The sequence below is a fragment of the Ammospiza caudacuta genome, chromosome 21 (assembly GCF_027887145.1).
Source record: "Ammospiza caudacuta isolate bAmmCau1 chromosome 21, bAmmCau1.pri, whole genome shotgun sequence".
Taxonomy (NCBI): Eukaryota; Metazoa; Chordata; class Aves; order Passeriformes; family Passerellidae; genus Ammospiza; species Ammospiza caudacuta.
Genome location: NC_080613.1, coordinates 7686691 through 7712157, shown reverse-complemented (window position 1 = coordinate 7712157; position 25467 = coordinate 7686691). Strand labels below are relative to the sequence as shown.

General features: G+C 48.1%; 1 protein-coding gene across 1 annotated transcript in view; it reads right to left on the bottom strand.

The window, feature by feature from the left end:
- Positions 1–25467, bottom strand: part of ASTN2 (astrotactin 2) — a 358985-nt gene that overhangs the window by 253413 nt on the left and 80105 nt on the right. Inside the window, exons 3-4 of the mRNA XM_058818098.1 lie at positions 15841–16225; positions 239–388 (exon numbers count right to left, since the gene is read on the bottom strand). Coding sequence (XP_058674081.1) covers positions 239–388; positions 15841–16225 — 535 coding nt within the window. The remainder of the gene's footprint in view (positions 1–238; positions 389–15840; positions 16226–25467) is intronic.

The following is a 25467-nucleotide window of genomic DNA, read 5'->3' as shown; positions in this document are numbered from 1 at the left end:
CTCCACCAGCCCACCCAGAGGATCTGTGTGGGGTTTGTCCCTCTCTCACCCCACCACAGAGGAGCACTCCTCCATCTTTTGCTTTCGTCCATGTAAGACCATGTGGGCTGGGGTCTATCCTAGCCAGAGTGCAACAGCCCACTGAGTCTCCCACAGTGGAGTTCAGAGTTACACACTAACGCAGTACAGGATTTGTAAAACATAAAAGACAAAGTCCCAGGGCGCCATGGCCACGTACCTCGGGGCCGGCTGCGGCGTTTCCGTCTGCCCACGGAGGTGCTGCGCAGCGCGGGCTGCAGCTGCCCGATCTCGATGGGCGTGTTGGTGCGGAAACTCTCCTTGAACTTCTGCATCAGCGACTCCACTGTCTCCTGCGTCACCTCGGGAGCTGCAACACCAGCAAAGGGGCTGTGGTTACGAAACAGCTGCCACACCGTGTCCCCTCTGCCCTTGAAACCTTTCCTTGGGTAAGCTGGAGCTGGGTCCTGTGGGATTTTCGGAGTCCCCCATGGCAGGAAGGAAATGATGAATCTGACTCCATGTTCTTAGAAGGCTAATATATTGTATTATATTATATTATATTATATTATATTATATTATATTATATTATATTATATTATATTATATTATATTATATTATATTATATTATATTATATTATGTCACGTCACCTCACGTATCATATCATGCTATGTTATATTGTATTATGCTATGTTATATTGTATTATATTGTAGTATATTACATTACGCTATTTTATATTATGTTATGCCATATTATAGCATTTGATATTATATTATATATTATGTTATATTTATATTATATTGCTATATCATATTGTATCATATATTATATCATATTATAGTATATTTTATTATACTATATTATACTATATTATGCTATGTTATCTTGTATTATATTATATTGTATTAAATTATATTATGCTATGCTATATTATGCTATATTATGCTATGCTATGTTATGTTATGTTATGTTATGTTATGTTATGTTATGTTATGTTATGTTATGTTACGTTATGTTATATTATGTTATGCTATACTAAACTGTACTAAATAATACAGAAAGGATACACACAGAAGGCTAAAAGGTAATAATGAAAAACTTGTGACTCCTTCCAGAGTCCCGACACAGCTGGACCATTATCAGTCACTAAGTCAAAAAAATTCACATGAAACCAATAAAACAATGCCCTGTTTGTAAACAATGTCCAGTGCTACCCTGCTGGGAGACAGAGGGAGAGCATCCACCCAGCCAAACCAGGCAACAGAGAAACAAGGATCAAACTCCCTGCCTGAGTTGAATGCTAGCAGTGGGAACAATTTCAGGAAAGCTCCAGAAAGAGAGGGAGCTAAGGGACCAGCTGTGTAATGACTTTGAATTTTCCAGTATCAGGCTCCCCCAGGAACCACAGATCAAAGACAGAGCTCCCCAAAGCCCCTGACGTTTACAGCAGGCACAGCTGAATCCTGCAGTGTCAGATGCCCCAGCAGGCAGCATCATATGAGGAAAAAATATATCCAGAGCAGAGAAAGGGTCTCCAAAGACCATTCAGTCCCATCCCCAGAGCACACATCCCCCTGAGGTGCCAGGGAAGGATGCTGGGGCAGCACTGGGGTGGCTCAGCCTCCTGCTACTGTGTTCACAGGGGGAAGCCTGACCCTGCAGCTCCCTTGCCCAGCAGAATGTGTGGCAGGACCTCCCCTGAACAGATGGAGAGTTATCCAGACCTTGGGGCTGTGCGATACAGGACTTGTGGAAGTGGAGCAGGGAGCTCCGGAGTGGCTTGCACAGCTGGGGCTTATTTACCAAAAAGGAGGCCAGGAGGAGGAGGAGGAGGGGATGATGCCTTCAATGAGGTCACAGCAGTCTCATGGCCCCTGATGGGACCGTGGTGACTGTACCCATCTGGCCACCACGCTGGCACAGCCATCCTGGGGCAGCTGCTCCCACACCTGTCAGTGCAGCAAACACCAAGAAAGGCAGAGTGGGGAGGGAGGGGGTGTCCTTCATTTGGGATGATGCTCCAAATACTGCAGGAATTTGGAGAAAAGGGCTGGTGCAGCTCACTGCTCTGCACAGGTGTGCCAGCACATCGTTGGCTTCTCTGTGCCCCTGAGCTCAGGGGTTTGGAGAAAGGAAATGGAAACAGCAGGGAGGAGAGAAAAGTAAAGCAGGAAAAAGAAAGGAGAAAAAAAAAAACAAACAAACAAAGGGAAGGGGAAAGAAAAAAGAAAGGAATGAAAGGAAAATGAGAAATGAGAAAAGACCCTTGTTGACATGATATCAGCATATCAGCAGGAAGAGTTTGGCATGGGTGGGCATAGAAAAAAACCATAGCATAGAAAAAACTCTCAGAGACAAATGAAAGACAGCAGAGCTTCAATTGTGTGAGCATGAGGGGTGAAGGATGAAGGGAGAGCCCTTCATGCACTGCCAGCAGTGGCAAAAGGGAGAGAGAAGAAGAGACCACTGCACCATAATGGAATGAGACAGCACTTGCTGGGGCTGTCCATCACATCCACGAGAGAGACTGCAAACCAAACTGCCCTCTGGGCCTCCCCATGGCAGTCCTTGGAGGTTCCAGCTGGTCAAAAAAGGATGGGAAGAAGCACTACTGTGGGGTAAACAGTGGCTTTAATAATTTGCTTTAATTACAGGCCAGCCCTGAATTGGTCAGGCAGTTGGATTAGCTGATCCTTGCAGATCACTTCCAACTGAACTGCTTTATTCTACACCACCCTGCAAGCCCCCCTGGACTTTCTGTGCCGAACTCAGGCTCAGCCAGCAGCTCCTGGCACCTCCACAGCTCCCACATGCTGCTCCCCAGCACGACACAGCCACGTCAGGCACCAGCTCCTCCCAGCACTGGCCGAACACGACTCATCCCAGAGGAGCCAGGACTGTCCTCCCCTCCAGCACAGCTTGCCAAACGCCTTCTCTCCCCTCCCCAGCTCCCAGGATAAATCTACCCGGGGCTGCTGAGCTCATATCTCCGTCACTGTGCTGAGAGATTCTCCACCCAGCCTGGCAGAGGTGGTGGGATCCACCCCAGGGCTTGGCATGAGGCTGTGATCTCCATGTCCCCACCAGGAGCAGGGGAATCACGAGGCTCTCCAGCCCCCACAAAATCAGCTTTCCTCTCTGGCAGCACTTTAAGGACACAGCTGAAGGTCACCCTACCTTTGCAAAGCACAGCACACATTCCTGATGAACACCTCCCTCCTGTCCACCCCCATATTCTATTTGAAAAGAGATTTGCTCTCCTTATGGCTCCCCTTTTCGTTTGCACGTCTCCCACAAAACAATTCCTACCCAGAGCCATTCTCTCCTCCTTCCTTTCTGCTGGCACAAATTGCAGTGGGAAAATATGTTGTTTGGCTTAAAAATTACAATGACAACAACAACAAAAAAAGTAGTCATCAGCTGAACAATATGAGCAATGTTTGGGTAAAAAATACATTGCAATGGAGATGGGAAGCAGCAGCATTCATTCCAGCTCAGCCAGGAGAGCTGCACCCTCCCAGACACACTGGGTGGGTATGGGGGGTTGTTCTGGGGACATGCCACAAGCAGGATCTCACCATCCCTGGGGGGATTCCACATCTCAGAGTGCCAGGCTTGGATCAGTACAACCACTCACAAACCCTAACTGAGAGATCAACTATTTCTGAGCCCCCACCAGTCACACTTGGGTGTTGTCTCCACTATTCCAAGACATTCTCAAGCACTACAAAACCTCTCTGACTGTAACCTGTTCCCAGCCAGCAAAGCCAGGCAGTGATGGAAATACCCCTTAACTGTCAGAAAAAAGCTCTCAGAATTGCTCAGGTGTTTTAGTCTTCAGATGTGGCCTTGAGGACCCCAGTGGAGCAGCTTCTCCCCAAACCAGGCTCAAACCTCGTGGTGGTTTTGGGTGGTGGAGAGCTGGACAGTCCTACAGCCTGGGTTTTGCATCTTTTTAAAACAGAACAATGAGGGTTATGGTCTGCAAAGGCGCCAGCTTCCCTGAGCCTCAAAGTCTCTGGTGTCTGGCTTAAAGGTTCTTTTCCTGGAGCCACAACCACCCCTGCTCTCCTCACACAACACCTGCATGCCCACAGCAGCTTCTGTCAGAGCTTCCCACACTAGGTATGGGCTAAAACACATTTCTATAAAATACGGGTTTTTAAGCATCTGGTTTTTCCCATTTTTCTCTTTGATTTCTGGCTGTCAGAAGGCAAGTTATCGATCCCTCAATATTAACAGTGGCCACAACACTCCCAGAGTTTCACTGAGAGGAATAACTCCAGAGCATCTCAAAAGCTGCTCGACTGAGCATTTTGTAACAAGACAAACTCAATCAAGGATTAAATGGAAGAAGTTTGGGCACAATTAGAAGCCATGTTCAGTGGGGTTCCTACCTTCTGCCCTGCATGTAATGTGGAGGATGCAGCCCCCTTACTCAGACACTGGTTCTTCTCTCCTGCCCTTTCACTGACCACTTCCAGTATTTATCAAATAATCTGCTTTTTCTAGGCACAGGGCAGGGGACTCTCCTAGGAACCACTGACATGGGCTCTAAAGGTCTAATAAATCACCACGTCCCTAACACACCACGGGAACACCAGGGAAGTGCCAGTTTAATAACGTTATAATTGTTTCCTCCAAATCAACTCCCTGATATTCAGCAAGCTCATTTTGATGTTTCTCGATCAATATTTTCGAAATTTCTGTTCCACAAAGTATTTCAAGAAATTGACTTTCTGATCCTATTTTGGAACAAGCATAAATTTCACAATGCTGGAAGTTTTCCACATGGTGGAAGCCCTGATTTCTCACCAGCTCTAAATAATGGGTGTTTGTTGCTTTCCGAAGCATGAAATAACTAACGGTGTTTGTTCTGAGACTGGGATGTGGACTGATTTTCAAGAGTGCCACCCTGAAGGTACTGAGCTCCACAAAGCACAGAGCTTTAGTAGCATAAAATTAGGTAATTACACTGATGCTGATGTGATGACAGGGGGAGAGATTTGTACAACAGCTTTGCACGTACTCGGAGGAAAACACATCTGGGGAGTCACATCCTGCCACAGAGCATGGGAATAAGGCAAAGGCAGGAGGAACACTGGGAACTTCACCTCTCCATGTGCTTCTCCAGCCACCAAACCTCTCTCAAGCAGGAAAACCTGTCCCCTTTGATCCTCTGATCTCCAGCAATCCATGTCAAGTGCCACATGAAGCCGCTGTGTCCAAGAAACACAGGGAAGCTGCTGGTTGCATTCTGCAGCCAACTCAGGACATATAAATCTGTTTAATTTAAATACATATATATAAATATATCTCCATAAATATACTTTTATTTAAATGTATATCTCTCGATATATATATGGATATATACAAAAAACATCAAAAGCAAGGATGAAGGAGGATCTCCAAATAGATCTTTTATGAAATGGGGCTCTCACACAGCAACAGAGGGAGAGAGGAGCCCAGGAGCATTTTGAAAACAGCCTTGTATTCCAAGACTTTTTCTTTCTTCTCTCTCCTGGCCCTTTTTGTTGAGTTTTAAAATAGAGGCTGTATACATCTTTTTTAGCACAGCTATTAATACATAGCTATTAATACACAGCTATTAATACATTATTAGATTATTATATACATTAATAAATCTGTCGCTATAAAAATAGATCTTTATACGCAAAAGTCTGATTTCAATTGCAAATTGAAGGGGGAGGGAAGCAGAAGTAGAGATAAAGTTTTATTCAAGATGTCTCCTTTGAAGGAAACTGAACAAATGTACTTTCCTCCTTCATATATTCATGAGATGACTGCTTCCCTACCCTGTTCTCCACCACCCTCAGCTCCGGGCTCGGAGCCAGCACAGCCCTTATCTGGTATGAGGCAGGGGAAAAAAAAAAGTCCTGATAGGATCAGAAGTTTTCAGTAGTTTAACAAATCTGGCAAAAAGTCTCCATTGGGTTCTAATAAAGCTTTAGGAGCGTGACAGGAAAGGGGATGCCGGGAAAGGCTGGTGTGCAGTGGGATGGAGAACAGCATCCTGCAGTGGGGACAGGGACCCCAGGGCACCCCAAAACCCTTTGCTTTTCACCTTTACTGCCAAGCTTTGCCATTTCCCCCACCTGCACGGAGCAGGAGAGAACATCTGCAGCTCCCATGCTCTCTGCAGCTGGGTGGGCAGGAGCTGGCAGGACCCCCATCCCACTGGGAAGGGATGGGCAGAGCTGGAGCCCACGGCAGCACCCACACGGCACAGGATGCCCTGACCCTTCCTCATCCTCTCCCCAGTCACGGCGCTCAGTCACTTCCCAGCTAATTGCCTCCACTCATGTGTGCAAACTCGCCGTTTACCGGGAAATGTCACGGAATGTTAATTTCGCTCGGAATGCGCTTCCATGTTTTTATGATGGGAAATGAATAAGCATTGTATTAATAGCATCGTTTCCAGCTCCTACCGCAGCCATGGCCCCGTGGATGGAGGCTGCGAGTTACTCATCACCCTGCACATTCCCTGCCTCTCCAGCTCTCTCCTTTCCCTACCCCCCTCCCGCTCCCTCCACTTCTCCTGTTGGTAATTAAGATAATGCAATGTAATTATAAACATATTAGGAAAGATCAAACGCTGAAGAGCTGCGGTCCAACAGTCCCGCCTGTGCTCACACCTCTGCCTGGAGAGCACCTCCCAAAAACTGATGGGTCCCTGCACTCCTGGGGCTGCTCCAGCTGCTCCTTCCCTGGAGCTGTTTCTGCCCAGCAAACCCTCAGCTCTTCATCAGGGCAAAGACCTTATAGCATACCCCTCCCCTAACATGTACAGGGCATTTATTTCTTTATCCTGTTTGTCCTGCAAGGAAAAACCTTTGGTAGTGGGATGCTGCCCCATCTCCCCCCAGCCCAGCACTGAGGAGGTCCAGTCCAACAGAGACTCCATTTCCCATTTTCTCAGCTCTAATAAAACCCTTAACTTAGGGTGCTTTATGAGACATCATATTTTTTTTTGCTTAGGCAGCCAGCAGAGAGGATGAGGCAAGATGGGCAGACCCTCAGTATCAGCTAATGCTCCTCAAGTTATCAAATAATTGGAAAGTTAAATAAGAACCCTCTGGAGGAAGCTTCCCGATTTGGTGCTAATGGGCACATGGAGCAGTCGGGGCTAATGTTGCATGGAGGAGAGACACTGGCTGGAGAGCAGAGTGCTGACCTCCAGCTCCCTCCCTCCACCACACAGCTCTGCAGCTCTGCAGAGCCAGAGGAGACATTTCCCACAGAGGCAGCTGGGGCAGGGACTCGCTGAGGGCAGGAAAAATCCCATCCCTATCTGTCTGAGGAGCCACTTCTGGGGGACGAACCTGGAGGCAGCAGCACTTTGTCAAGTGAGTGTGAGCAAATGCCAGCACCCCAAAGGATGGACGTGGGCAGGACAGGGCTCCAGGAACAGCCACAGCTGGACAATATGGGTGGGAAACGTGGCACAGTGGCCCCTGGCCAGTCTCCACCACTCCCCAACTCCGTGCTCAGCAGCATGGTGCAGAATTAACTTTTTAGTTAGAAAATACATTTCCTCTGCCCAGCTGACAAGGTGACATTTTTCACAGTACTGACAATGCTGTGCAACATGCCAGGATGAATGAGGGAGAGGTGCCAACACACAGGAGAAGGGCAAACTACCAAAATCTCTCAATGTGGCCGGGAGCTTCTGCTCCAAAAGCAGCACCAAAAGGACCAACGACCTGGGAAGGATGGAGGCAGCGGATAATGAGCTGAGAGCTGATTTGTTGGCTCAGGAGAAGACCTGAGAACACCCAGAAAGCCCAGGATATCAAAACCAAGCCTATTCCAAGCCACACAGGTAAAGAAGTGAGGCTGAGCACTGCTACACTCGCAGGACCCAGTGGGAGAGTCACAGCAAACGCCGTAACTCAGCGGGGATGTCAGAAAGGATTGATTTGAAGCACCTTGTTAATAAGTTTCCTCTCCCACTGGTCCTTCAGGGAGGTCAGTGCCTAATGATAAATGGGGCTGGAAGGTGCCTGCAGACCCAGTATGAGCACAGGTGCCCAGCCTCAATCCATCTTCCTTAGGAGCCAGCTGACAAAACCGTCTCGGTGCCGTGGCCAGGTAAAACACGACCGGTGGGAAGAGGACACGCAAACAGAGGGAAGAGGTGGTGCTGCAGCTGCCCTCCCTGCTCCCTTCCCCATAAAACCCACAAATATGGGATGGAATGATGGGGAAAAATCTCCACATGCCGACTGGTGGAGCCACAATGCCACTAAAAGCCAAGAGAAAAAAGGCTGAGTGCTGTGGTTTAAGACAAACCCATCACTTGCTCAGGTGACAGGGTCCAGAGCAGCCCCAGCTCTGAGCCCCACATCCTAACCAGCGTTTATGTACTTCCAGTAGAAATGGGGAACACTGTGGGGTTGTTCTCCTTCATCCCACATCCTCTTCTGATCAGTCTGACTTCAGAAGCCAGCGGCAAGTTTTCACTCCATGCTGAGCCCCTGGAAGTGTCCAAGGCCAGGTTGGATGGAGCTTGGAGCAGCTTGGTCTAGTGGAAGATGTCCCTGCCATGTCCCTGGACATGGTTGGAACCAGATGGTCTTTTAGGTTCCTTTCAACCCAAACCCTTCCAGGATTCTGTGACAGCCCCGGTGAGAGCTGAGGCTCTCCCAGGTCCTCTGCATTGCACACAAGATGCAACCCAGCTGAGAAACTCAGGAGAGGCAAGGACACCTGAGATCCTCCAAAGCAAGTAAACAACCATCATATTATTTTTTTAGATTTTCCATCAGGGAAAAAAATAAAAGAGAGGAAAAAAAAAAAAAAAGAGTCATCTTGAAGCTAATCTTGGTCAACAACTGTCCCACAGCCCAGCTACAGTTTTAAATAATGTAGTGCTTTATCAAACATTCATAGTGATGCACAAAGTGATGAACAATGTGTGCCTGGCATTTATATAAATATAGCTCCTGATGGCTTATTTTCCTTGGACAGCCAACACTTCACAGCTTATCTTCTCTGAGCTTGTGATTTTGTCTGGATGGAAAACACTTTGGACACCTGGGGAATCAGGGCTACTGCACATGAAACTGCCATGACATCCCCTCTGGGCATCAGCAGCCCCACAAAACTCCACAAAATTCCTCATTCAAAAGATGATGCTGACTTGAGGAGCCAGAAGTCACCCAGCTGTGGCTGGAAGAGGGGGCAACCAAGGGTATTTCTTCAACTTGGGAGGTTGTGGAGTATCAGGGCGAGACCAGTCCAAGCCTTGCAAAGCAGCAGGACTTCACAAATCCAGCATCTCTTCAGATGCTCAGCAAAATGCTGGCATAATAAACCACCCTGCTTCTGTTCCAGTCCCAATGGCACCATTCAAAGCCACTTTTCCAGCTGCTTCTTCCCTCCTCTGTCTCATCAAATTAATGAGCAGGCTGTAGCAAAGGGAGGGGAGGAAAACATTAAAACTTATCAGGAGCCCACCCCAGCAGCCTCTTCTCCACAGCAACAGTTGCCATGAGCCAGGAAGAGCCCTGGCTGACCCTAGGTGTTTAAACCTTAATTAGTCATTAAGCATGGGCCACAAAACCATGAGCCAGAGGCTGCAGGGCCAGAGGAAAGCCCCAAACCCCAGGAGGATCCCTGTCCCTTCTGAGCCATTCTTAGAGGCAGGAGTATGTTGGATATGGCTCTTGTGGGAGAGATGTCCTGAGTGTGTTCCCACACATCTGTGATGCTGCTTTGATCCATTTCCTTGAGGGTCTAAGCGGAGGAGATCGTGTCCCACAGCCCCACCATTCCTCCTCCCACAGTGGGGAGGACAACCCAGATTTGGGGTGGAGGCAACCATTGCAATGGGATGAACAAAACAAACCTAAAACTCCAGCCTGGCACCTCTCCATCGAGATCTCCAAAGACAGTTAATACATTAATATATTAATTATGGCTGTGTTTATCTCTGCAAAGCACAGCTTTTCCCTGGCAGGTCAGGACATTTGCAAATCCACACTGAAGCCTGAGCTGGCATCATCACAGAACCAGAAACCCAGTGGCATGGCTGGTGTAACCTCTCTAACTGGAGCCCTCATTCCTTTCATTAATGCATTCAATTCAGTCACAGCTGAACATGCTGGGCTTGAAAACAGCTTAAACATCTTTATTAACTAGAGACACTACCTAAGCATGTCTGGAAGTGCCTCCTTGAATTAGGAGCCAATTTCTGCCCTGTAGAGCCCCCACCTTTTTTTTCTTTTTTTCTTTTTTTCATTTCTTTAAAGCTGAAAGTTGCAGCTGTTTTTTATAAGAGTACTGCGAAAAACCACTTTTCACTGGCAAGCTATGAGAATATACATTTTCAAAGGTCCCTATAAATTACAGGAGGAGCTGGCTGGGATTAGAGCTGGGAAAAGCTGATCACGTACAAAGAGGGTCACGATCCCATCAGGTCACTGGAGAGAAGAGCCCCAAGACACATCAGATGCTGGCCTGACGCAGTGTCCCATTTTAGCCTCCGGCCCCAGCAAACGTTAAAGCCATCACTTTATTTATTAAAGGCTCAGAAAGCCTCTGGGTAATGCTGGGAATCGGGGTGGAACTGCAGCTGACTCCTCGAGCCAACAGCAGCAGCAGATGGGGGCTCCCAGCCCCAGTGTAGGCACCAGGGATGGCACACCTTGGCACAGCCATGGGCACACCTTGGCACAGCCATGAGCCCAGCCTGGCACCAGTGTGCCCTCAGGGACACAGGCTGTCACCTCAAGGACATCATTATCAGCCCAGACACCCAGTTCTTGTTTCCTGAATGCTCTCCCTTCTCCAGCATGGAGAGCAGCACCATCACCTGTCCATTGTGAGGGCATCACCCCCAACTCACACCCATTTCTGAATCTCATCTCCAAGACAATTATCAATGAATGGTACTCTAGGGGAGAGCTTGACTACCTGCCCTCCTCTTGCACAGCTCACCCCCCAAAATGCCCCTTTCCACAGCCCCAGCATCCTGCCCTCCAGCCACAGCACTGCCTTACTTCTCCCCAGAGGAGTCTCCACTGGATGGGAAAACAATTCTGAGATGCAGCCACCAGAACAGCTCCTCCAGTGCTGGTGGGGGCATAGGAAGTTCTCTCTTGACCTCATCAGGATCCTTCCCTTGCTTTCTGCTGTTACCTCAAAGCCATTTGTCTTCCCTGCCTAAATCCCTTCTCCCACAGTTCTCCTGGGCTGCACCACCCAGAGCAGCTCGGCTGGGAGGCTGGGGTGACCACAAGCCCTGATATCAGCAGTTCCAGTATTTCCAGCAGTTCCATTATTTTATATAAATCCAGTATTTCCTTATGCTGCTCTGTCTGCTCTCTGCCTTGGCTCCCTCTCCAAGCCCTGGACCATTAAATGACATGGCCAGGGCTATCAGAGCAGCCAGTGGCAGAGTGGAGCTGGATCCACATCTCCAGGTGCACTCTAGGAGCCAGACCATCTTTCAGGAATGCTCAAAAAGCATCTCACTACCACTGCTGAGAAAAGCATCCATGGATTAAGAGAAACTTCAGAGGTTTACCTGAGCCAACCCAGCAGGGGAGAAGTAAGTCCAGGAGAGGAATTCAAGATGAGTGCCCAACCACACCTTTGATATGCCCATGGTATTAATCATTGGAACCATCAGTAATAAGTCCTCTCTCCTGTCTAGACTTGGAGGCCATACCCAGACTGCAGAGCCTGTGAAGCCAGCACAAAGGCCTGCTTGAAATGTTCTTTTTTCAAACATGAAAGAAACTGAGAAATAAAGATGGGTCCTTTGTTGCAGGAGAGGAATTGCAGACAGTCGATTTTCAAGTCTGGTTTCTCCCCAGTTTTCACCAGGCAGAAGTTCTGTTCCTTGCTGATCCTTAGGAGATTTGGTTTGGCAAAATCTTCTCTGAGGAACTTGTGGGTAATCCCATAGTGAGGTGGGGATGCCAACTCCATCACTGTGCATGCAGGGCATCCCAGACAGGGATGGAGCAGTGCCACCTGCAATGGATGGGGCCCAAAGTCCCTCCAAAAGGACTTGATGGGCAAAAGAAAAGGGCTCCTGCTGCTGTAGGATGAAGCTGTGTCTGTGAGGATGACAGCTGTGTATATTGAAAGAGAAAAGCACGAGAGGAGTTCCCAGAGGGATGGAGCTTGAGGCCATCTGCTCGGGAAGAGCAGGACCGCAGAACTCACGAGGAGCAGGGAGTGGAAATTCCACAGGGAAGTGAGGACAGAGGCGGTGAGGAGGTGACAACACCTGCACAAATCTACCCAAATTCCTGAATTCCATAATCACTGAACCCCACATACATACTGGGGTGAGTTCAGAGAGGGAGGGTCTCCCCATCAAAGACCAAGAAACTGCACCCCACACCACAGACCCCACCTGCACCATGCACACCCACTGAGCACAAAACCCCAGAGACCTTTGAATTGCCAGAGAGAACCCAAACCCACAAAAAGACAGAGTAGTCCCTATTCCATCCCAGCTCAGGGGATCCCTCTGGATAATTAGGACAGCCTGGCTATTGCTTCCTGCCTCGCTCCATTTCATTTTATTATTAATAAAAAAAAAAAAAGAACTACTTTTCTACTTTTCTTCCTAAGCTGCCTTGGATTTTTCTTCTGTCTAAATTCATCTGGGCTCTGTACAATGTCACCAGGTCAGCTTGTGCTCCTGCTGCAATTCTAATTTTGTCAGCTTTACATTTTCTAGGCAGTTGGGAGATTTTTCTTTCTTTGCTCTCTTTTTTTTTTTTTCTTCCCCCCAAGTCAAAAATGATTTTGCATAACAGTAATAACATTAATGGCCCTGCACAGTGCATCCGGATTACAACTGCAGCTAGGGAGAAATAAACATCTCATCTTTGCCCTGCTGTTTATCTCCCCACAGCAGAGCCTGGTATCAGGTCAGAACCTGTAATTTCATTAACTTTATCACTCAGACACGCTTGTTGCTAGATGTCATTATTCAGCACATCACTCCTGTGTTTTGTTTGTGCTGGGATTCACTTCAGATGCTCTGCCACCACATGGGAGCATCCCTCCCATCCACATCACTGCCTGAGCTGGGGAGGAAAGTTTGGCTTGCTGAGCTGTGATCTGCAAAACATTTGTGCTGCTCAGGCCTCCTGGGCAGGGACTGCACAGAGCAGAGACATCCAGAGCAATTCCCTGCCTCATTCCCTGACTGGATACATCCAGAAGTGGTGAATAAAAATTAAAAAAAAATATATCATAAAAAAAGAACACAGAAAGGAAAATTGACCCAACAGACACCAAGAATGGGGTGTGCAAATAATCCCCAGTGCTGGGAAGAGCACCTGCAGTCAGTCAGTGCCCAGCACAGGGGGAAGCTGCAGCACAGGCAGCTGCAGGGTGAGCAGAACTGCTCCATCTCCATTGGATTTGCCATCCCTGGTAATTAATGCTGGGAAGTGACACTTGAAAGAGGCTCTGCTGACAGCTCCTGTGACGAGAGCGTTTGGAGCCCGCTGACAAGTCCCAGCTGATGCCTTATCACAAGGCAGCTCAGCAAGGAGAGCTTTTCCCACAGGAGCTGGTTGGTGGATTCCCTGGGATGCAGGCACAGCTCCCCAGCCATCCCCAGTGGGCACAGTGAAGCCTGGCAGTGCCAGCTGGGCACCAGGGAAAGGCTGATCTCACTGTGCCTCTACAGCCACGCTCCAGCTGCGTGTCCCTTAATGCCTCCACCTTCAATGCAGCTGCAAAGCCAAGCCCAAGCTGAACTGGCTTCCAGCCCCTGGGCATCTCCAGGTACCTCACCAGCTGCAGCCTCTCCACCCCACATGCCCCATCCCCACAGGAACCCAGCTGTGGCCGCTGCTCGTGTGCAGGGAGCAGCATGTCTGAGCCACCACGTTTCCCCCGACTGTGCCACCAGGCCAGAGTGGAAAGCTCACACCACATTTATTTATACTTGCAGTCTAGAAACCTCAGATCTGAACCACAGCCACCTCATCCTGGGCAATCCAGGCTCTCAGCAGCTTCAGCAGGGAGGAGTGAGCAGCACAAACCATGGCTTGGCTCCTTGAGCAGAGCCTCATCCAAGAGGGAGAAGTGCCCATCTGGGAGGAAGCATATGCTGAACTGGCACAGTCTGGAAGGATCAGACTAGGCAAGGCACAAACCTGCCTCGATCCGAGGCACAAAGCCTGACAGCATCACAAGCAGAGCTGGTGGGAGCATTTGGGAACATCTCTCCCAGCTCAGGTATCCCACAGGCAACTTCCAGCTTGGGGCAGGGGGTTCAGTCTGTGTAAATTCATTATTGCCAGTTCCTGAAGCCCTTGGATAGTTTAATATTCTGCTCTAGATCTTGTTTGCTGTTTTGTTTTGAAGAGCACTGAAATGCAGTTACTGCTGTCTTTCCCACTCACACAACTCTAAATAATTTATAGAAAAGCAAAACAAAGAAGAGAATATGAAAGAAGAAAGAAGGTAGCTGGGTTATGAGATATGAAGGCTTTCATTTTTTCATTCTCACTGAGCAGAGGGTTGAGGAAACGTCTTTTAACCCCATGGGCTGGTAACAGCAAGACACACACCAAGAGCTGCCAACAGGGATGCTCAGAGCAGCACTCGAGGATGGCAGATTGATCCCTGGGCACTTCCAAATCTGTTTGAGCAGCAATACCCATCACAATCAGCACAGCCATGTTTAAAAGGGGAAAGAGTAAAGAGCATTTTAAGGGTGGAAGATTATCAACCTCAGCTACCACTTATGACCATCACAAGGGAAGGAGCTGCTTTCCAGACACACTGCAACACCTCCTGGTTCCTCCATGGAGCCAAAAAGAGTCTCTGTCTCCATCCCTGCCACTGTGGCTGCTAGGTCTGACTGCAAAGCCCACACAAGAAAGGAAGGATGGTTCAGCACCAACCCAAGATTCCTTCCCTGAACAGAACAAGCCAGCACATCCCTTCCTCGCTCCTGCTGGAGTCACTCACAGCACTAATATGCTTTGCTTTTGTTTATTCAAATGCATTTTTACTGTTCATTGCAGGTGAACAATATTAAATGGCTCATAATAACATTTCAATAAGCAGAGGTGGGTGTAGAAGCTTCTGACAGACAGATTTTCCAAATGCAAGCAATCAAGCAATCAAGCCTCAGCCAAAATCCCCTGGGGAACACACCACTCCCTGTCAGAACTCAGTGCATCCCTCTGGGTACCCAGAACTGCTGAGGACCCCACTGGGGGGCTCAGAGACCCTGGCACACAGCCCAGAGCACCTGGGGATTTGATTGTGACCCCTGGAGCAAGTTGCCAGCTTTGTATGAGGACCTGAAAGTCACACAGGTTTGAATGGTGTAATAACAAAATGATCACAGGGTGAAAATGTAGATTTTAGGATTTTTGGCATGGGGGTTATGGGGACAAGATGGAGGAACTTGGGCGTGTCCAGCCTTTCTTCTTCTTGTTCTCCATTTTCTGCAGTGATGTTGGCACTTTGGGATTGGTTTAGAGTAGAAGTGCACTGTCTGACACAGGTGATAGGAATTGGGAATTAAGTGTAAATATGTTATAGGTAGTTTGTAGTATAAAAGGACAACACCACCTCGGGGGTGGTCAGAGTGCCTGTGGCTGCCCTGCTGAGCAGATCTCGGCTGGGCAGAAAGAAAATTTCACAGATAAGAATTAATAAACAACTTCAAGACTGTAAACTGAAGAGCTCTGATTCGTTCTTCAGATGCATGGGCCAAAACAGAGACATCCTGCACATCTCAGGGCAGCAATTAACAACCAAAAACCCAAGAGCTGCCCAGCAGAGCAGAGAAAAACCACAAACCTTTCTTCTCGTAGTCAGGCTTCTCCTCCCCTGCCCTGCCCAGGCTCTCCAGCGTCCTTGTCACCTGGCTGCCAAACTCATCCTCCCTGGCGCTGGGCTCTGCCCGCCGCGGCGTCTCCTCCTCCTCCTCATCCTCGTAGTCGTCCAGGATGGGCGTCTCGCGGATGGGCACGCCGATGACGGAGTTGTGGGCCTGCAGGCGCGAGTTGCGGAAGCTCTCGCGGGCCTGGGGTCCCAGCAGCACCGAGGGGATGTAGTGGATCTCGTGGGTGGCCTCGGTGCTGGCGCTCTTCTGCGGGATGCGGCGGCGCTTGTGCCAGCGGCGCTGGGCGTACAGGGCCACCATGAACACCAGCAGCAGCAGCAGCAGCGCAATCAGCCCGCCCTGCGGAGAGAGCACAGCGCACTGTCAGGGGGGCACAGGGGGCTGAGGGGGTGCTGCAGGGTCCACAGAATCACAGAATGATGGGTGGATGAGATCCTAAAGCCCATCATTCCACCCCCCTGCCATGGGCACAGACACAGAATTCACAGAATTCACAGAATACCAAGTTGGAAGAGACCTTCAAGATCATCGAGTCCAACCCAGTCCCATCACCTCAACTCAACCCTGGCACCCAGTGCCACATCCAGGCTTTGTTAAACACGCCCAGGGATGGTGACTCCACCACCTGGAGTACTGCACAACATATTCCAGACCCAGACCTTTTCTACAAAGCTCTTGTCTTTCTTCTCCTCCAAATTTTATTCAATACAGCTCTCAACAAAGTTAACATTAAAAATAAAAATCTTTAACAAAATAAAAAAATTATAAAAAAAAAAAAACACTTCCAAATATCTGTATGCACATGGAAATAGCGCATCCTCTCAAGGGAGCCTGGCTAGGGAGTACCACAGGGAGCCAGCTCTGCCACTGGCTGCCCTGGAAGTTAAATTCACCCCCCCACACACACACAAGAGCTGTGCCTGTGCCAGCTCCCAGCCTCTTAATCTCTGCAGCATCAGAGCAATTTTATCCCGTGGCAGACGAGCAAGGCAGGGCATGTAAATCAGGAGCAGCACGAGCGACCAGGGCTTTGCAGCATGACAGGAGCAGCCAGGGCAGGGCAGGCGTTCCTTGGGCACCTGGGATGCCACAGCCCAGAGCTGCACCGAGCTCTACAGCAGAGCAGAGGTGTGGAAATTCCCTCTGCATTCCATACACAGCACCTGGAGCACGGCTCTGACTCCTAAACAGCAGCAGCTGTAAGGAGGTGAGTTGCTCTAGGACACTAAATAAAACTATCCAGACATTGGAAACTCCAAGGTAAAAAGAGAGAAGTTTAATTTCTGACTCCAACATTTATAGATTTCCAAAAGTGACAGTGGATTGGAGGATGGCAGTGCCACCTCTCCAATGACACTGGACAAACCAACAGTCCATCAAATTTCTCCTCCACCATAAAAGAATGTTAATCAATCAGTATCTACAGAAAAGCGCGTGAGAAAGTTTGTTACAATAATGTAAACATCAGAAGGCTTAGAAAATCTTAAAAAAACAGGGTGACAGAGGTGGCAGTGGAAAGTGCAGATCACAGAATGAGCTGCCTCAGGAGACATTTCCCTTCACCACAACCTGCCACAGGTGAGGCCCAGCCCAGTACACCCCACATCAGGATCTCCTCCTCTCCTGAAAATTTTCCTAACAGATGCAGGAGTCGGGGGTTCAGGACGGTGCTCAGCTTGAGTTCCCCAATTTGCACAACGTGCACCATCAGGAAAGGTGTTTTGCTGTCCAGGAGATGCTCAGGGGTCCCTGCATGGCAGAGGGACAGGGCTTGGTGAGCTGCCCAGGTTTGTGCCCTGCAGTACCAAGGCACTTCAAGGACCAGAGGGACGGAGATCTATTGCAAATCAACAGTGACTCCGACGTTGGTGAGGGAGAGAGAATGACTCCATGGATATCAGAAGGCTAATTAATTATTTTATTGTACTATATTATTCTATACATCTTAAACTGAACCTGCCAAGCACTCAACCCTGCACACACTGCCCAGAATATCATGGCTGTCACCCAACAGTCCCCACACATACATATACACTCTTGGCCCTGATAGGCCAAGAAAACAAAGCACCATCACTTTGGATAAACAATCTCCATATTGCATTCTACTTTTGCACAAACACAGGCACAGCAAACGATAAGAATTGTGTTTTCTTTCTCTGAGGTTCAGAGAATGTGAATCCCAGAAATATTCTTGGGAAGATGTACCTTGCTTTCCTCTGTGAAGAGAAATGTGGGTCTACAAAGACCCATCATGGCCTTCCATGCCCAGAAACAAGAACCAGCAAGGACACCTCACTCAGCCTGGGAGAGCAGACATGAGTTTCCTTGGATTTGCACAGTTCCTGATGCATGCAGATCATCACAGGAGCTCCCTGGCCTGAGCCACCCACACCCCCTGGCATCTCCTCAGAAATCCAGTTTGCAGGAGATAAGCCATGGCATACCAGAAGGGAGGCCAGGCCAGGTGACAAGGACACAGCAGGGCCACAACCTTCAACACAACAAACCCCACTGCAAAACCAGGTCTGGCTCATGTGCCAGCATCTTTACAGCAAAGAGAGGGTTCTCAGAAAGGCTTCAGAACAACACTCCTGGATGTGATAGCTGGGAAAAATCTTCTCCAAGGCCTTCACCACCAAACCCCTGAGCTGCTCTGCTGGGTATCACTCACTCTGTGCACTCTGCCACTGGAAAGGGCTTCAGGGCAGAGCACTCTGCACCCATGGGCACACAAGCACTCACCCTCCATGGAAAAACAAAACCAGAGACATCCCAGATGCTCAGAAAAGGTCAGAGAGACAGAAAAAGCCTTGCAGGAGGAGCAGCTGTGCCAGCTGGAGCCAAGGAAGGGGTTCAGCACCCATGGCAGGCCTGGGGCTGTGGATCTTCCTGGCTGGGCTCAGCTTGTATCTGCCTCTGGGAAATGTCCTGGAGACAATAAACCTGTTGGCAGGTTTATTGTGAAAAATAGATTTTTGGGGTTTTAGAAAGTGGGCTCAGGGTCCCAAGATGGAGGAATTTGGACATGCCCTGTCCTTCTTCTTTCTTCTTCCCAGCTCCCATCTTCTGGGTGATGCTGGCACTTTTGGATTGGTTTAGAGTAGAAGCTCACTGTCTAACATAGGTGATAGGTATTGGGAAGTTATGGTAAATAATGTACATGTAGTTTTTAGTATAAAAGATAACATTGCCTCTGTAGTGGTCAGAGTGCCTCTGTCTGACCTGCTGAACAGACCTCAGCAGGCCAGAGAAAGAATTTTATCGATAAGAAACAATAAACAACCTTGAGAATGAGAACCGAAGAGTTCTGACTCCTTCTTTGACTGCTGGGCTGGGAAAAGAGACTTCCTAACCTATCTTGGGGTCACTCTGAGCAGCAGAAATTCTGAGAGGCTGGGAATCTTTATTTAAAGATCTCTCTGCTTGGAAAGGCCTACAAGAAGACATAAAGACAGAAGAAGCTACAAGAAAACATAAAGACAGAAGAAGGTACAAGAAGACATAAAGAGGTTCCTGGTGTGCCATTCCCCCTCTGACTCAAGAATGACAGGGCTGGCTCGAGGAAGCCAAGGGCTCCCAGCCCAGCCACAGCTCCCACATCCTCTGGGGATGAGCCAGAGATCTCTGCTCTGCCAATGTCCCCTGGGAAGGGCTGGGGGTGCCTGTGCCAGCCCCATGGGTGAGCAATAGGGGCTCATGACAGGCAGCTCAATTCCAACATGCTCCTTTAGTCCCTGATCCCTTCCTGGCAGCTGCTTGTTTAACAACACCATACAAGCCTGGAGAGCTTCCTGGGAAAAAGGGGGGAAATAAAAAAAAAAAAAAAGTCAAACTTAGGAGGCGTTCAAGCCAGCCTCATTTTAATCTATTTTTCGTGTTAAATTATCCAACTGAGGGAGCGGGAGAGAGAAAGGGGAAAGAAGGGATAATATGAGAAATGTTTTATTTGACAACGTGTCATTGGGAAACTGATTATTTCTGTCTCTGAGCTTTTTAATATTCCCAAACAATGGCCGAGCTGCGTGGGGATTTGGTATTCTAAGGCTGGATTTATAATACTCTGTTCTGCAGTGATAAGAACACGGGGCCTTTAATCCTCTGAGCTGTGAACATGCATATTCTCCCACGTAATGTCCTTCCTGCCACGCTCCTGCTGCCCTGGGCCGGCCAAGCAGGCGCCACCAGCACCAGAGCATTGCCAAAACCCACAGGAGAGGAGAAGGAATGGGAGAAGGAAGATGGGGCAGAAGAGGGATGGTGGGAAGAGCCCATGTGTGGAAAGAGCTGCAGGGCTTATGGTGCCACAGCAAAGCTCAGCTGAAGCTGAAGAGCAGCAAGGCTGGTGTTGGAACCCAGGAAATTCCTCTGGCTGTCCTGGAAGACTTGAGACCCTATCAAGGGGCTCAGAGACCTTGGCACAGAGCCCAAGACCCCTGTGCCTTTGATTTAGCCCTTGGAAAAAAACAATTAACAACCTTTATATGAAGAATTGCAAGTCAAGAGAGTCTAAGTAGAGTAATAGTTGGTTTGTCATGGGGTGACAAAATAGATTTTTGGGGTTTTAGAATGGGGGGTCAGGAGGCAAGATGGAGGGATCTGGGCACGTCCAGCCTTTCTCCTTCTTCTTCCTAGCCTCCATCTTCTGCTGTGATGTTGGCACTTTTAAATTGGTTTAGATTAGAAGCTCACTGTCTAACATAGGTGATAGGTATTGGAAAGTTATTTTAAATAATGTACACATAGTTTTTAGTTTAAAAAGATAAGCCTGCCCTGAGGGCAGGCAGAGTGGCTGGAACTGTCCTGCTGAACAGACCTCAGCAGGCCAGAGAAAGAATTTTATAGATAAGAAACAATAAACAACCTTGAGACCAAGAAATGAAGAGCTCTGACTCCTTCTTTGACTGCCAGGCTGGGGAAAGAGACTTTCTAACACATCTTAAGATCACCCTGACCAGCAGAGATTCTGAGAAGCTGGGAATTATTTGAAGCCCAGAAGGAAAATCAATGGGAGAGGCCACCCTGAAGCCCAAGATATTGAACCCTCACATCAATTATGAAGGCTGCCAAGCTGTTGGATTGGAAGGCCATCACTCTGTAGCAGTCTCTGAGATGCTGAACAATTTCTAGGCAGGAAGAGGACACATTGCTGCTTTGAACACAGCCCCCAGCCTGCCCTACCAAGCCAGGGAAAGGCAAGGGAGTCCCACTGATGCTCTGGAGTCCAGAAAAAACTTCCTTGCAGCAGCCTCTGTCCTTTCCAGCTCTGCTCCCCACAGTGGTGGGATGTGCTGTGATCCCTTGCAGGAATCCTCCATCCCTGCAGTCACCCAGTGACAGCCCAGCTGTTCAGAAATCAAGCCCTGACAGTCTTGCAGCTGCCACACCAAAAGGGCTGAAGCCACAGAAGAAAATCCCCGGCTGGAGGGGATAGTTTGGGCAGAGCAGACCTCTTATACCACAGCATGCCTTGTGTAGGTCAAAGCAAACCCAGTGCTAAACAGCACAGCACTCAAGTCTGTGCTGACCTGGGCTCCTTCCTCCCAACACCAACACAAATTTTTGTCCTCAGACAAGAATGTCCCTCTTTATTTCCTAACTTGAAGCCATTTATTGTCCAACACTGTGCTGGCAACCAGCCCCATGGCTACTGAGGTGCTGCTGGATGAAGCAGGGCTCCCACAGCCCTGGACATAGCTCCAAGGACAGTCCCCAGGCTGCCCAAGGATGTCCCAAGGGCTGAACAAGCCCCACACCAGAAATGGGCTCCCACAGCCCCAGATATGGCTCCAAGGACAGTCCCCAGGGCTGCCCAAGGATGCCCCATGGGCTGAATGAGCCCCCAGTGCTGGAGTATCTCATCCCCTGCATCATCCCAGCAGCTGAATTAGGGTGAGCAATCATGTCCAGCAATAACCGCACAACACTCGGGGCTCTTCACACTGTGTACTTTTCCTTTCTTTTCTTTGTGGCTGTAAAGGTAATTAAACACTAGCACAATTTACCAAGGGGTGTAGTGGATTATCCATCACTGTCAATTTTAATTTTTTTTTTTTTTTTAAATCAAGCCTGGATGCTTTTTGAAAAGTCATACTTTATTTCAAATGAGAAATAGAGGCTTCAGGGCATTCTTGCACCCTGTGCAGTTCTGAGGCAACAGCAGATGGTCTCATGGTCCTTTCTTGAATTCTCCTCACCCCAATTTTGTCTTTCCCACAGTTCAGCTCCACAGCATCTTATCTCTCATCTGGGGCACTTCATCCCCTCCCAGGCAAGCAGACACACACAGCACCACCAGACCCTGGATGCAAAGAGAGTCAGGCAGAGCTCACCCCCACCCACAAATCACAGCCAGCCCCTCCAGCCCAAACCCCCACTGCTGCAGTGATGAGTGAGCACCAGGCAGGGAAACTGAGGCACAGCATGGGGGTGGGACCAAGGACAGACATCAAGCCAGCATGAAGGCTAGAGAGGAAAAACAAACACCAGGGTTAAAATATATACATATATGTACTCCAAAGAGATCTGGATCCAGTCCTGACTCCAGATCACTCAACCCCACCTCTGTCTCTAAGAGACAATGATGATACACAGGGCAAATCTCCTAAAATCCAATCTTTTCTCCCTGTACATTTCAAATCCCCACTGAAGCACAGCTTCACCAAGGTGCCTAACCACACACTCAACGTTAAAAATGTGTTTAATTCCCATTACAGCCCATGAGCCTACAGCACACGCCTCAGCGCTTTGCTGAGCAGGGACAGCTCCTTGAATTACATCTCTTTTTTCCCTTCTTCCCACAGCTCACCACCTCACTGAGCTACAGGTATGACTGGGGCATTGCCTTCTGGGGGTGTTGTTATCACACCTGTGTCACCTGAGGTGACAGCACCCCCGAACCACCCTCTCTGAATGGCTGCAAGGAGCTCAGGATGTGGCCATGGGGTTTGAGAGGAAGGTTCCCACAGGATGGCTCCATCCAGACCCTGCAGATCCTCCTACCATGCTGTACATCCACACACAGGGCATAAATTTCATAGTATATACAGTCCTGTAAAGTACAGCACACACACAGACAATGAGAGTTACAGTTGCTGTGGGAACCATAACTTTAAAATCTCTGACTCTTCCACGATAAAAAAAAAAAAAAAAAAAAAAAAAAAAAAAAAAAAAAACCAAAAAAAAAAAACAAGTCAGACAAGTCACATTTTCATACTTTTTTTTTTAAGCCACGCTCAGTTTTGTTTTGCTGTTTCATCCAAGAAGGGAAACAAAAGAAGGAGTGAACCTGCCAATCAGGCTTTCTGTGCTGCTCAGACATGCAATGTGATGTTCCAGTAAATGTTTATTTGAAAGGTCTCCCAGGCACTGGCTGTGTGCAAGCACCAAAACACACAACCCTCAATCACAGCCAACGTGCCTGCGTGTCCCGAACCGCACATCTCGCTAGGATAACAATTCAAAATGACTCCTAATCCATTTTTATTATGTAAAAAAAAGGCATTTATTTGCAGCGAGCTGAAAGAGGAGGGCTGGAGGTGATTTTATTAAGTACCTGATTGCTGGCTCTTTTTAAAGCCGGGGCTCAGATTGCATAAATTGTGATTTTAATGCGCGCTAAACGGTTCACCGGAATGGGCTGACCTGCTAACCCAGAGCCTGCCCTCAGAGAGGGGAGATTTTAAAATTCATAAGTTCTCCTGCGCTTGCTCTCATGTTTTCCTAATGTGAGCAGCACAAAGCTGAGACAAAAACAAAAGATTTTCCTTTCCCCCAAGGAGTTTGAGTTACAGAGCCCTAATCCTGCTCCACACTGAGCCAACAGGAGACCCTTGCACGTGTTCATCCCACTCAGCTCATTTATACCCCACCCTCAGCTGTGTGTCATCCCTGTTCCAAAGAGGTGGGGAAATTAATTTGATTTAAGGAAAAATGTTATTTTTTTATAAATATTATATATATATATATATATATAATTTATATATATATATATAATTTATATATATATATATATATATATATATATATATATATATATATATATATATATATTATATATATTATAATACTCTGTCCTGCAGTGATAAGAACACGGGTCTTTAATCCTCTGAGCTGTGAACATGCATATTCTCCCAGGTAATGTCCTTCCTGCCACACTCCTGCTGCCCTGGGATGGCTGAGCAGGGGCCACCAGCACCAGAGCATATATATACATATATTTTTTACATATATATATGGTTTTTTAATATAAATTTTATAAATAAAAAGACCTGGATTTTCAATAAAAGAGGCCACCTCATCCACAGTAAGTGTCTCCCAGTGCAGGTGAGGTTTTGCCAACCAGGACAACATGCTGCAGGCTAAGTGCCCAAGGTTGTGGCAACACAAAAAGCACCTCCCAGTGAAACACAGAGCTAAAGGAAAGTCCTTCAGAGCCACCCCAGACACAGTGTCCCTCCCTGCACCATCCTCAGCAAACCCTGATTGTCCCCAGGAGCCCAGCTCAGGTGAGGAGCATCCCCATGCCACAGCCACAGCCCAGCAAAGGCAGCTCCTGCCAGGGAAAGGGCGAGAGGGAACCCACCCAAACTGACTGTGTGTGGCCCTAATACCTCCCCAGGTGAGAGGGAAAAGCAGTGAAACCCTCCAAGGTTCAGTTTAAGCCTGGTTTCACTGAATCCACCAGTAACACCTCCAGGGATGGAAGGCACTTGCCATGGGACCTCCCAAAGTCACAGCCACTGCAGGATCCCTGACCTCCCCAACCCTTTCCAAACAAAGGTTTAGCTAATGCTAAAAGAAAGGTTTCAGATGAGGAGGATTATTACAATATCCGCCAGCACAGCGTTTGCTAGCAAGCAATGAAATATAATTAAAAGTAAAGAACACTTGTCAGATAAATGACAAACACGTACTGCTGTTGCAAAAGTACCTTTGCTTGTTTTTTTTAATAACTGTGTTTATCCGCTTCCTCACTAATTTGCAAAAAAATGCAGTTAATTCTCAGTGGATCTCACAACCATTAGTGCGAATTAATGCTGTTCCCACTGTATATTCTGCATATATTAGAAAAAAGATTAATCTAATAAGAGATGCACATCTCCGGGTGAGGGAACATGAACACGATTCGCATCGTGCCTGCAGCTCCTGAGAGGGACAGGGAACAGCACCCGTCCTGCTCAATTAACCAGCCACTCCTGGGGCTGCCAGACCTTGGCCACTTGTCCAGAAAATGTGGCAAAAGTGCAGAAATTCACCAAAAGTGCAGGCAAAGAGAGCCAAACCCAATTGGTGGGCCAGGTCCCCTCTGCTCTGGTTGTGCTGCTGCTCTATCCACGGTGAAGATGAGAGAGAATGGAAAAGGGGTTTAGCATTCGTTTATAGACTTCTCAAATAATTTTTGGAGATGATGAGAAGGTGCTATTGAACACACAGACATGAAGGAAAAAAGCTTGTTGTGTTGGCTGCAGTTTTTGGGGTTTTTTTGGGTTTTTTTTTTGGAACAATCCAGCCTATTGTGTAAAAAAAAAAAAATAAAAAAAACACCACAGAAATAACAACCCACAAAAAACAAACCCTGCCTT